Source organism: Cryptosporidium andersoni, assembly GCF_001865355.1.
Source record: "Cryptosporidium andersoni isolate 30847 chromosome Unknown contig_28, whole genome shotgun sequence".
NCBI lineage: Eukaryota > Apicomplexa > Conoidasida > Eucoccidiorida > Cryptosporidiidae > Cryptosporidium > Cryptosporidium andersoni.
In genome coordinates, this window is record NW_027122853.1 from 455859 (window position 1) to 469773 (window position 13915).

The following is a 13915-nucleotide window of genomic DNA, read 5'->3' on the forward strand; positions in this document are numbered from 1 at the left end:
AGTTTTTAGGGAATTGTGAAGTATTTATGAAGTATTTGGAGAGTTAGTTGAGTTGAATTTCATAGGATTTTGTCCAAGACAGGTTTGAGCCACAGATTGAAATAACTTCTCAACCTCTGGTGCTAAATGTACAAATGAACAGCTCCAAAAGGAATATTTAGGATTTTTAATTAATTCAATAAATGTTATTAGTAACCCCCAAGGATGAGGACGATGAACAATCAACCTTTCCAGTAACACACGGGTAATCTGTTCCTGTAATATGGAATCATTGCACTTAGCAAATAGCCATAATAGCAAACTACTAAAGTAGTATGTATGTGAGTTTGGATATCCCAGGAAGTTTGCAATAGCTGATACAAAGACAAATCTACCTTCCATATCGAGAGTTTTACATAAAAATAGAAAAATACTCAGAGATGGGTTGCTTACTGTCTCAAATGTTTCTAGAGATTGTTGAGTTTGATCTTCTATAATTGAAGTTCCTACATTAATAGTTGTTTGCTCAATAGATTCATTGACCTTTCTATTGATATTCACATTGTTACTAGGAATAGTGCTATTGTTATCATTGTTGCTGTTTGTGCTGACTCCATTTGGGAGATGTATCCCAACATAAAGTAACAAACCCGTTATCACTGGTAAGGAATATTTACTTCCAAATCTAAGCGCATCCTCCTTCAGTAACTTCAACTTACTCAATATAACAGACAGTATTGTAATATCTCTAGAAATCCAGTATTTATCTATGTCAAATTTAATACCTTTGTACAAAATATATACTCCATAATTTGCCATCATCCTTGGTACCATCTTCATTTCAGGTAAATTTTCTATCTTGAGAGTAGGTAAAAATGGATCAGGTAGCTTCATATTTCGTGGGAATGATGACAGAATTAAATTACGGATTTGGATACAGTTACTTGGAAGAGTATCACAAAAACTACAACTGTAATCGCAAAGGAATTCAGGAAAGTCATGTAATAGTACAAGAAGAATTCTTAAAAGAGCACCATATATGCTTTTAATACTGGTTTCCAACTGAACATTACGTAAATATGGAGAAATAAAAATAAACAATTGAAGTAGTAGTGCATGGTATGGTTGCCAACCTTTAATGTGGCGCAGTAAGTAAGGGAACAAACGATTATTTGATATGATCTGTACCCAAGCGTATACAAAACTTGGAACTCTATTAGGATTGAGATATTGCAAATTATGAATAATACTTAGCATACAAGTGAAATGGATTAATTCAGTATTAAAACCAATAGTATCATACTCTTCAAGGAGTGAATAAAAAATACGATAATATGGTCGCTGATTAAAGTTGGCGTTTTCAGCATCACGATGTATTATTCTTACTAATATGGATAAAAATTTGTGTGTTATTACAACAGCTGTCATTTGTTGTGGGTCGATATATCTAGCCATAGTTGTTATTAGCCTTACAAGTGCATCTAGTGGAAAAGGATCCATATTCGGTTTCACAGTCAATTCTGCTAAAGGTAAATCATCAAAATTCCCTTTTTGTAACCCACTGCTCAAACTTAAAGTAATAGCTCTCTCAGTACATACTGTGAAAAACTTCTCAGTAGTATCATCCATTCTTAATAATCCTTGCCTAGAAAGTCGCTGCAAAAATAGATTTCGATAAGGATTATTACGTTCAGTTGCACCACATCCATTGAAAACAGTAATTCTTAATAGCAAAATCCATTCATCAAAAATAGTATTTACTCCTTTTATAACGTCAAAAGAGGGTGAAATAGGATATGGAATAGCCGCATAGTGTGGTGTTAATATTAGGTCAGTATTTCTCTGAATAATATTCTGAAAAGTTAAGATTGTAGGAACTACACCACCTATCCAATAATCATTAATACACTTATTATGTTTGCTAGCAGTAAATGCCAATAATGATGACTCAACTCGAAGTCTGAGATCTCCTAAGGTCACAGTTATAGGATGTGGTTTGAGAGAAGATCCTGGTAATATGACAGGAATAGATGAAATATTACTGCTTTGCAAAATAGTATTGCTATTTGCAGCAAGGCGATTTATTACTATCTGAGTTGTAATAGGTAATTTCTGGAATATTGGAAAATGCCAATCCTCTAGACTTCTGTAAAAAAGCTTTAATACAAATTCGACAACACGCATCCCTCTATGACTGTGATATCCAGGGGCTGAGTTAGAGTCAGACAAGGAAGTGAGTGCATTATCCAATAAACTAGAAAGCGAAATGTCAAATTCATCAAGTGGTACGAGATCATATCTTAATGCACCAACAACTATGTCAATAGAATACTTAGGATCTTCAATAGTATAAATAAACCAACCCGTGGCTTCCTTTCGGAGCTTGAGCCAAAATTCATGATTGTAAAGTGACAATTGGTGACATAATGTAAGAAATACTTCAATATGTATAAGTGCTGCATCACATCCTAAAGATGCAGTTATATAGCGACTAGATGGTACTACACCGGTAATACTCTGCTGAAAAGCTGCTCCAGCATCAAATAAAGTTTTAAATAACTTCTGAGCCATTCCAATAAGTGCATCTTCTCTATGAGAAATTGACGAGCCTATAACAAATAAGATCCGACACAAATAGAAAATATTATGATCAGAAGGTAAAGAAGACAAGATAGAGAGTACTATATGAGCTGTAGTTGGTAAATGCACTGAAACTATATTTGATCCAAGTGGAAGTGAGTACTTTATAGGCTCTGTAATGTTTACTGAAATCCCACTGGCACTCAAAGTGTTCGAAACTGGCACAGTTGAATTTTGTTTCGCTATTATAGGAGGATATAGTGCAATTTCACGAATTATATCTTTAATCTGACCAAGGCATTCTTCTATCCTCATCATTAAAGGTTGATATGCTAATTCATAAACTAAAGGAACTCTCACTGGTTCTGGTGGTTGAACTATCGGAGATGATAAAGAATTGTTTGAACTCGTCCCACTTAATGATTCATGCTGCAAGTATTGATTACCATGTGCACTGCTCACAACTGAAGATGAGTTTATTTGCTGCGACTGATGTTGACTATACAAGTCACTTACATTTGAATTTGTACCTACAGTAGATATTGAGACATTATTTACAGATTGAGTTGGTTGCTGGTTCCCTGTAGTATCAGGCAATAGTCCACCATTATCGCGACGTTCTATATTCCTCATGGCTGTATACTGTAAAAAGTCCTTATATAATTGTAAATGCCTTAGAGACCCCGAACGATACTTCAAAGAATCAGGTAAAGAAGCCCAAAAAGTTGCTGCATTCTGTGTGTTAGGACCTCCATAATAGTTAATATCAACGAATGGATGCCCTGCTTCACGAGCTTTCCGCCTAGCTATAATTCCGGGAGAGATAATGTCATCTACTTCTTCAATAGCACGTTCTATAACTGCCTGCTCAACAACTTGGCAACCCAAATCAATATTGTCACTACAAATAACTTGAATTACCTGTTCAATCAAGACATGATCCTCACCCTCTCTTGTTGGGTTTGGATGTAAAACCTGTCTTAACTGACCTGTAAAAGCCACTCTAAGTGGCTCACGGCATGCAGCAACAGCCATAGAACCTGAAAGTGCAGCAACCATCAAATGAGCTGCTCTTTTATATATATTTTCATCTTGTTCAAACGCAAATTCTTTACCCACTACTTCACGGGTTGTCAAGGCTGCAATTCTTACTGACCTTGGTATAACAACTTGAAGTATCTCTCTTATTGATCTATCTAAAGCTAGAGGAACAAGAGGACGTAAAGAAGGTTGTATTTGGAAAAGAGCTACTGAGGGTGATATTAATACTTTATTGGCCCAATATTGAATATCAGATGAAGATGAAGGAATATGTTGGGCTTGTGACTGTTGCAATATCATTTGTGAGCCTGAATATCCAGGTGGCAGAAATGTTGATGCAAGTTGAGAATCTCCAGTTCCACTTTGAAATATCTGAGACTGTGTAGTTACATTGCTTATATTTCCAGAATTTACATGTATATTAGAACTTGTATCTCCATGATTGCCATTGATAAGATATGTACTATTATTTGATACCGCTCTTGGTCTATCTTCGTTAGTAGAAGATGTGGTACCACCAGTACGTATCTTCTGAATATTAAGATTCAAAAAGTCAGTCTTCCCAATGTAGTCCATTAAGCTCAAATTAAGTTGCTTAAATAGTAGTTCTATCTCAAACATATTTGATTTTGCATTAGATACTGAATGAACTTCAGCGAGTAAATATAACAGGTTGTTAGTCCAAGGATTGGGAGGTTTGAAACAACTACTCTTGACATTTTCCAGTATTTTACAAATAAATGGCAAAACTGAAGCAATACAACCACATGAATAACTATCTATAACAAGTTGTCTTGGATTCAAATACTTGTGAATAATTGGTTGATTACGACCAATAGTTATTTGGCCCAACCAGAATCCTAAATTTCGCAAAACATTTACATACGATGACACATCATTAAGTAAACTCGCAAAACAAAGCAGTGCCTTGATACAGTCATAGCTTGCCAAGGTTACCGTTTCAATTATATAACCTTCACTCTTTCCAATTTGCCCCTTATGTACGATTGGCTGTATGGAATTATTGTCTAAGGAAGGCAGTATCTTAAGTCTTGAGCATGAATTAGAGTCAATAATAGTACCTTCCTTCTGTAAAGCAGCGTCTAGGCGAAGTAAAAAGCTAATATATATAGAGTGATTGTTCTTCTCTTTAGAAGCTCTACTTTTTACCAAATAGAATGCAAACCAAGGACCATACTGTGGATTATTCTTCAATATATCTGCTATCTCTGTAACCTTCATATCAATATTTGTGCTTGCCAAAGTATTACATACAGTGAATATATGCTCTATAGTTTGCTCAGGTGGAATTTGCAATGTCTGAATTATAGAGGGGTCATTAATTAATTTCTCCAAGCTACCCAACCCAAAGCCTTGTAACTGTTCCATTGTTACATTACTTGGGAGCTGAGTTCTTCCCTTCAAATTTAGTGTAATAAGACTCCCAAATCTGCGATCCATTATTGAACTGAAATTAGATCTTATGTCAATATTCAAGTTAGTATTAGGACTATTAAACCCAAGTGCAATCACTTCTGGATGCAACAGTGATATAATAGTCGAAGGAGGTGTGGGCTCTTTTATTCCTAAATGCTCAAGAGTATCATTGTCAACATAAAGTATATTGCGCAAATTTTCAGGTAAAATAAAGTAACATGCCTCACAGTATTCAATGTACTCACCAATAACAGGTTTCAAGGAGGATGAGATATTACAAATAGCTGACAAGAATTGAGGGAAGTGGATGAAACGATCAATAAATTGCTCCATTGCAATAACACCAAAGCAAAACATTTTTGTCCATGGGACCTTTCGAAGTGCCTCTAATATACATCTTAAGACAAATACTAAAGCATTACCATAAGAAATCAACAAGTCTTCATGCACCAACCGACCTAATAAATGGGCAGTGATGCTTAATTCCATAGGTGGATATTTAGGAAATGACCTACACTCATCAAATAGTGTATGTAATATTGCGTTGAGCAATTTACTCTCCTTTGTAGCTTCATTAGGACTATTGATTGCTGTCAAGTGAAGTGTTTTTATAGTATTAATAAGATCATTGACAGTAACCTGTCTAGTATAACATTTCGTAAAATATTCCTTTACTTCATTCCCAATATCTATACTTGAATTACAATCAGCAAACTCTTTAGTAGAGTTATTTATATTAACCTCGCAAGGGATTGGAGACAATGACTCTGAAATATAACTTGGTGACTTCTCTATCTGGCTAACTTCTTCAATACTTTTCAAGTAGCTCCCAGACAATTGTTTAGGTACCTGATCTTCACTATAATCTGAAGAGGTATCTTTTATATTTATATTTATATTTATCTTATCTATATCTCTAGCAGGGAGTACTGAAACTAAAGCTAACTCACTATCTATCTGAGTATCAGTAATTCTTTCAAATTCTTTAAGAGCATTAATTAACCCATCTATCGAACCCTTCTCATATCCAAATATATCAGCACCCTCAGTTTCAAGAGAATTTCTGGCAATCTCAACTGAGAATGAGCTTAAGCACCAGCAAGAATAAGCAAATGATGAAGTCTCACAGGATGACTTCCATGAATCGGTTGGAGATGGTAACTGAGGTTTCCCAAGAGACAAATTCCTCCTAACAATTCTTGCAGCATATATTTTTAAATTAGAAGGAGACTTAGTAGGCAGTGTAGGTAGAAATGCACGTCTATTAACCAGGACCATCTGTAAATCTGCAGATGCATATGTCATATAAACTAAACGAGCACGTAGATAATCAAGTATACAGGCCACAAATATAACTGTATCACTATTATCAGGGGTGCAATTCAGCCTCAATTTAAATAAGTAAGAAAGTACTTCTGAAGCAGATTGACGAGAATCACTACATTCACTCTTGCATAGTTCTGGAGATCCAAGAGAACCTAAACTAAGTGCTGCAAATATTAGATCTAAAGTAAGAAACCACCAATGGAAGTAGTCTATACATTCTGCGGAATAATCTTTCATAAAGGCTTGGTATTTTTCACTGCTACCTATATGTTCATCAGCTTCAATACATTTCTCATCGTCATTTAACGAAAATGGGATTTGATAGCTCCATTCATCATAACAATATAACCAAAATATATCTCTAGTAAGCTTAGATATACTCGACATAATAGTTATTGATGCAATACAGTAACATAAAGATATCTGCCCTAGTAAATCATGTACAAATTGGCACTTTCCATGCTTTGAAGGATTTGCATTAACAGCAGTAAATAACAGTAGTAATACTGGATCAAAATATCTACCAAGATGGAATTCCTTGTCATATGATGAAGACAAAGGATTGGTTGAAGTAATATTACTATTTAAAGGTGCTAATATAAAATTGCGGATGTTTGGAAGGCAAAGCCTAAGTAGGCTTAATGCGGAGATCTTTCTATTTGGAATTACAATATTATTCAGGTCCTGAATCTTAATTCTCAGTTCTTCGGATATATTTGCATATTCCATACTACAGTCATAAATTTGAGATATTGAGACTAAAATACCGACAGGGGCATATTTAGGTGCTTCGTAAAACAGTAGATAATGCACCTTATCACGTATCTCATCATTTTCCAGTTTTTTACATAAAGATATAAGTAGTTGAACTAGATGTAAGCACATCCATATTCCACAAGATCCATTAGATGAGCGATTTCCTAGTTTTGACAATCCATACTTCTGTAAAGTATCATCAGGTTTACCCACTATACCTTCATTTACCAATGCTGAAAGGGTTGTGTTGCATATTTCAACAATAGAGGGATGAATAAAAGATTCATCCAAAGTTAAAATGATGTCATCTCTAGAGTCCAATATTGGCTCGCCATTTACTCCAGAAATATCTAAATTTTGACTTGGTGGGTTATCCTGATATTTAGCATGATTCATATCATCATTTACTTCAAAACACATTCTGCATATTTTGAGGAGAAAAACTGACAACATATTAATATTCTTCCATTCCTCTTTTATGAAGATTCGCAAAGGGACGATACAATTCAAACCGTAATGTTGTATATTATTATTATTGCTATCATACTTGATGCTGCAACCATATAAACCACAGAATAGCTCGAAAGATCCATCATTCTCTTCTATAAGTAGATTATTATCTGATCTTATAAATTCTGTGAATACAATATCCCACGGGATAACGGAATTCTCCTCATATAACGAAACAGCCCTATTTGTACCTGCTACAAATACACTTGGGTTCCAACCTGATTTCATATATTCATAAGTACTATTATTATTAAACTGTGCATCAGCTGCAGTATTACTCAATTCATTCCATCGAGCTCGTAAAACTGCTGTAAAATTACTTGACTCATTATCTAATAGTCTCCTGTCCTCAATACCGTTACTTGATGTATGTTCTAGCATATATATCATGGCATCTACTATTTCTTTCACTATATTTCCAGTGTCAAATTTCCATCTCTGTATTACTTCTCCAAAAGAATCAATACTATATGTGCATGATGGTCCCAAATCCCTTAAAATATGACAGATACGTTTGTCTCTTCCACTCTCTCCTCCAGTAGATACTTGATCTACCATAATGCATTAATCTCAGCCAATTACTAGAAGAAAAAAAAATATTGTAAATCCCCCACTAATTTCTTATTAATTTACTAATATACGTAGCCATTAAAAATTACCTCTTGCTGTACATATTCCTGCAGCCCATTATTCGGAAATGTCCCGTGTCTCCCCTTAAGGGGTACCAATACGCACTTTGCCTCCTTTATTTTTGAACTAGATTTGTACAACTCAATTCTCAATCTAATCACAAACAGTTAATATCACATAATTGTACTAGCTACCTTTGATAATATATATCACCTTTATATATAATGATTAATAGTAAACAAATGAACTATTTGTCTTGAATATTGACAAACACTTCACATGGTATTTGTGACATTGTATTAGTAAATACAATAACACCAAGTTTTCCTTAATCAAATTAGTTGAAAAAGTGTGTATCTTATTGGTTACAATTAAAGTTTTGGAAGTCCCAAGTCTCGCACTAAAAAAGATGCTTATTTAAAATAATTAAACTATATTCATCTATTCACTTATTACGAAATGTTAGTATTTATTATCTATAAGAAAATTGATGCAAATAACTCAGTTAGAACTCGCATTCGTACAGAATAATATTTATCTTCTCCATCTATCTGTTGAATATGTTCCCTGTGGTTATCATATCTATTATAGCTTCTACTAGTCGAAATATAATTAAAATCAGCATCTGAATTCCGAATAGTTGCATAGAGCAAAGTAGTATATCTTTGGTAGCACTTTGTCTCATGGGGAATATTATCAGCACCTTGCCACCTTCTTGTAACGCAAAAAGTTACCATATATGGTCCAAATATATCTTGAATCATCGAATCATAGTATATGTGATTGCTTATACAGTGAAATGGTGTGTGGAGGTTATTACATACCTCCAGGGGGCACTTACTCTTTCTAAGTAGCAAGGGTAAAGCTGGAGCATCAGCAGGATACTCTAAAGGCATATTTTGGTGATAGTGGGCATACTTTATTTGATAATATTCATTTGGTATAAAATATTGCGGCGTTCTATAATTCCTTAAGTCAATTATATTGTTAACATTGCCATTATCATCGGTCTCAATACAGTCATCAATTGAGTAACGCCATTCCCCATCTACAATGTATTTGTAGCAATGAATATCTTTGGAAAGTTCGACAACAGTTATATGGTCATGGCCATTCCGGTACAGTTTTATTTTTTCATCTATATTCCATTTGTTAAAGCTTCCAACTACAAATACTTCATTCCCTCCATGGGTCCACTTTAGCAAACATTGCACCTTATCATTATCAGATTCAGGTTGAGTCTGTACCTTTTCAGCTATTATAAGTGAGGAAGACGAAGACTGATTTAGGGAGGAAGAAGAAGGAGATGAAGAAGTTGTTCCCATAAGAGTGGTCCTGCTTCACATAATATTTCTCAAAAAGCCTTCGGCTAAAGCTTAGCGCTTATTTAAGCTGTTACCTGATATATGGTTGCTAAAATGAGGTGTGGAATTTTTTTTTTCAAATTTTTATAAAAAAATTAATAATAAAATTTATCACTTGACTTGTAAGAAATGAAAGGAAATAACGTAGATTGTAATAAAAAAGACTACTACTCCAAACATGAATCAGTCTTCAACTTCTTTAAACGTCTGTCTCCAGTACTCTTATTTCTATCAGTAATATTTACAATGGGTCTTTGTATTGCTGTGCGTTTATTTGCAGTAGTGAGATATGAAGCCATTATACATGAATTTGATCCCCACTTCAATTATAGAACTTCCCAGTATCTATCAAACAATGGGTTTTATGCCTTCTGGAATTGGTTTGATAGCAGGAGTTGGTATCCACTAGGTCGCCCTGTAGGCCAGACCTTATTTCCAGGATTGATGTTAACAGCAGATTTCATGAGGCGTTTAGCCCACCAATTTGGTATTTTAGTTAGTATACGACATGTCTGTGTATTTACTGGACCTATTATGTCGAGTCTATCTGCTTTAGCTTCCTATTTACTGGTCTACCAGGTTAACAGAAGGAATGAAACCGGAATGTTAGCGGCACTATTTACTGGTATATCACCAACATATTTGAGTAGGAGTGTTGCTGGGAGTTATGACAATGAAGCTGTTGCTATATTTGCTTTAATTATAAGCTTTGCATTATATCTGCGAGCTATTAATGATGGTCGTATTTTAAGTTCACTCCTAGCATCTCTTGCATATAATTATATGACTATGAGCTGGGGAGGCTATGTTTTTATAATAAATACTATAGCAATATATAATCTAATATTGGTACTCCTCAACAGATTTACTTTCAAACATTACGTAGTCTATACTGTTTTCTATTTGGTTGGTACAATTTTGAATCTAAATATCCCCTTTGTAGGCATTGGTGCTATTAAGTCTTCAGAACATCTTTCTTCTCATTGCTTGGCATTTTTAGTTACATGTATTATTCTACTCAACTCTATCAAGGCGCTTCTGAGCAGATCAACAACTCACCTCCTAATTAAAATATTAACTATTGTCAGTTTTGTGTCTGTTTGTTTCATCTTTATTTTGCTTACAATATCTGGTAAAACTCGTTGGGCTGCAAGGAGTATGACTCTACTTGATCCTACATATGCATCTAAGCATGTTCCAATTGTTGCATCTGTTTCAGAGCATCAAGCAACAACATGGTCACAATATATATTTGACCTGCATATAACAGCTATATTTTTTCCTTTAGGAGTTCTGGTATGTGCATACTCTGTTTATATTAGTCAAAAAAACACCCCTTTACATAAGTCTCTCAGTCAATCATTTTCAACTTGCATCCCAGATACAGCAATGTTTCTGGCTGTCTATGGAGTTCTTGCCGTATATTTCTCTTCAGTTATGATCCGCCTCATGCTTGTATTAGGACCTGCATCTTGCTGTTTATCTGCTATTGGCTTGTCTTTTATTCTATCAGCTATCTTAGGTAGACCTAAGACAAGTCCTATAGAGGAGACACCTCTTGGTCAAAATTTAGCTTTGAACCAATATTCAAAATCTCAGAAAGAAAATTGTGCTAATGAGTCAAGCAATTGGCTTGGGAAGTATTTAGTTGCTTTTATTCTCTTTGTACTATGCATAAAGTATGTTACCCACAGTATTTGGAGCTCTGCAGTTGCCTATTCACATCCATCTGTAATTACTTCAAATCGTTTGAAGGATGGAACTAGATTGATTCAAGATGACTTTAGAGAAGCCTACTATTGGCTGAGAAAAAATACTCCATACAACGCGAGGATAATGTCATGGTGGGATTACGGTTATCAATGTACTGAACTTGCTGATAGAACTGTTATTGTAGATAACAATACTTGGAATACAACTCATATTGCGACAGTTGGACTTGCTCTTGCTTCTCCAGAAGAAGAAGCATTCAAGATTATGGAAAAGTTAGATGTTGACTATATATTTGTAGTCTTTGGTGGATTTGCAAGGTATACTTCCGATGATATCAACAAGTTTTTGTGGATGGTTCGAATTGCCTCTGGTGTTTATCCACAAATACAGCAAAATGACTATATTTCTGAGTCTGGTTACTATACTGTAGGTAATGAGGCTCCAAAAGCTATGCTGAACTCATTAATCTACAAGCTGTCATACTACAGATTTGCTGAGGTTCAGAAAGATGGATTTGACATGGCAAGGAACTACAACATTGGGAAGACTCATTTTACTTTATCTCATTTTGAAGAAGTTTATACCACTGATAATTGGATTGTTCGTATTTATAAAGTTAAGAAGCGACCAAATAGAATATAAATACTACGTGCAATATAAAGATCTGACTTTAATTAAGCCGACTATGCAACTAATTATATAGTAATCACTTACTATCTTGTTCTAATATTCTCTGATCACTCTCATTAATTTTTTTTTACTTGATACTTCTTTTGTAATTTGACTACTTCCTTTATAAATAGAGCTATGCCTGTGATTCGATTTCCTGATTCTTATATTCTTCTTCATTTATCACCTATATATATTTACAATTTGATGAAGTAATATTCAGAAGGGAGATGATAAGACTTACCAAATGAAGAAATAACAGAGGTAGAAGGAGGAATGCTGCGCATAACCATATCAATAGTCCCAGATTAGAAAAATTATAAGACGTAATACCAAGTGAGTATGTCAATCCAGCTGAGAATACTTTGGAAACTCCAGTACCAAGGTTCCTTATTGACATCATGACAGCATATACAGATCCTTCAAGACCTTTGGGACATAACTGTGTTGTCATAACTAATAAAGGTAGAAGCTGAACTTCTGAAATGGCTTCTATAAGAAATCCTCCAGAGAGAGCAAATATTCTATTGGAGATACCTAAATCTAGATTAACCCCAGTTACCAATAAGAATGGAGTTACATATATAGGTAATGAAATGAGAGTAGTCCATAAAAGTATATCTCTGAATGGAGTTTTCCTCAAAAGTATACGATATAGTATAATGCCAATAATGCCAGCTATTCCATAAGTCAAACGTAAGCTTCCCATGAAAGTTGGTGAAAAGCCCAATCTATTGGTAAAATAAAAGAACATAGCATCATCATAGTCAGGACCAGATGTATAAATCACAATATACAATGCTGGGCCCCAAATTATTGGTTTCCTGAGAAATTCGATCAAAGATTGTAATTTTTGTTTTACTGATGTAGCTCTAGAGTGAACTTCCTCATACATTATTAAACTAGCAAAAAATACTAGCAAAGGGAAAAATGATGTTATGAGAAAAATATCCTGTTTGCTATATCTTTCCAATAGAGATCCTGAAAAATAGGCTGTAACTAGTGCACCAAAAGCTTTAGACCCGAAATAATCTGAGACAGTTTCAACTCCATTACTTGAGTCTGAAGTTTGTACTACGAGTGCCTGGAATCAGTATAAAGTTTTTACACTTTATGTATGGAAAATTTCTCATTTATCTCAAGACTTACCTCAGCTATACTACTGCAAAAAGCTGCACTTAGAGAAATAAGAAATAGACTTGTCGCAGCTGCAAGGACTGTGTTGGCCTAAAATACCAAGATCAAATATTTTAGTTAATTAAATGTTCAAAGCTTTCATATTAGTAGAGCTTTCACCTACATACCATAGTTGCAAGCATAATAAAACCAATAATTTCCAATGTTGAAAAAATTAATAGATACGGCTTTCGTCTCATACCTAGAATTAAAAATAGAATTTTTCATATCTAAGATTTCTTGGAATTGTTTTTTGTATAACTGAGACTTACCTTTAATAGGTACTGAATCACTGCAAAATGCTATAGATATTAAATATAGACAAATTAATTTTAAATCTGGTCCTGCCTTAACTCAATAACTACATACCAAATAGTGGTTTTAAGAACCAAGGAAGTGCAGGTATTGCAAAAATCGCGGAAACTCCTGCTGGTGACAAATATAAGTCATCTTTGAATAAATAATAAATAGCCAATGCAGCCAAATGAGTAAGACCCTCAGAGAACCCAACAAGAAAAATAACAAATTTAGCCATCGTTAGGGATCCCAATAATGTGCTAAATGTGAGTTTGCTCGTTAGAGATCTTCCTTCATCTAGTAAAGATAAGATTTCATTTTGATGACTAATAGACGTCATTTGACCCAAATCTCTCAAAAATCTTAAGAGCTCTTCAAATGACGTATATGCATAATTACATGCATGCAAACATACTTTTATCAGCGGTATATACTAA

At 34.4% G+C, this 13915-nt stretch overlaps 4 protein-coding genes across 4 annotated transcripts; 1 reads left to right on the plus strand and 3 right to left on the minus strand.

Annotated features, from left to right (window-relative positions):
• Nucleotides 1-24: 24 nt before the first annotated feature.
• Nucleotides 25-8187, minus strand: cand_006280 (NOT1 domain-containing protein; the record flags this gene model as incomplete). The annotated part of the gene is made up of 1 exon (XM_067210869.1): nt 25-8187. One exon carries the CDS (start codon nt 8185-8187, stop codon nt 25-27), a length of 8163 nt encoding a protein of 2720 aa, XP_067068076.1.
• Nucleotides 8188-8735: 548 nt separating this feature from the next.
• On the minus strand, nt 8736-9584 carry cand_006290 (uncharacterized protein; the record flags this gene model as incomplete). Its single annotated transcript, XM_067210870.1, has 1 exon — nt 8736-9584. The coding sequence occupies one exon, from the start codon at nt 9582-9584 to the stop codon at nt 8736-8738; it is 849 nt and encodes a 282-aa protein (XP_067068077.1).
• Nucleotides 9585-9752: 168 nt separating this feature from the next.
• cand_006300 (oligosaccharyl transferase STT3 subunit family protein) lies at nt 9753-11978 on the plus strand (the record flags this gene model as incomplete). Its single annotated transcript, XM_067210871.1, has 1 exon — nt 9753-11978. One exon carries the CDS (start codon nt 9753-9755, stop codon nt 11976-11978), a length of 2226 nt encoding a protein of 741 aa, XP_067068078.1.
• Nucleotides 11979-12141: 163 nt separating this feature from the next.
• Nucleotides 12142-13818, minus strand: cand_006310 (folate biopterin transporter family protein; the record flags this gene model as incomplete). The annotated part of the gene is made up of 6 exons (XM_067210872.1): nt 12142-12192; nt 12250-13089; nt 13155-13232; nt 13310-13383; nt 13454-13483; nt 13551-13818. The coding sequence occupies 6 exons, from the start codon at nt 13816-13818 to the stop codon at nt 12142-12144; spliced, it is 1341 nt and encodes a 446-aa protein (XP_067068079.1).
• Nucleotides 13819-13915: the final 97 nt, after the last annotated feature.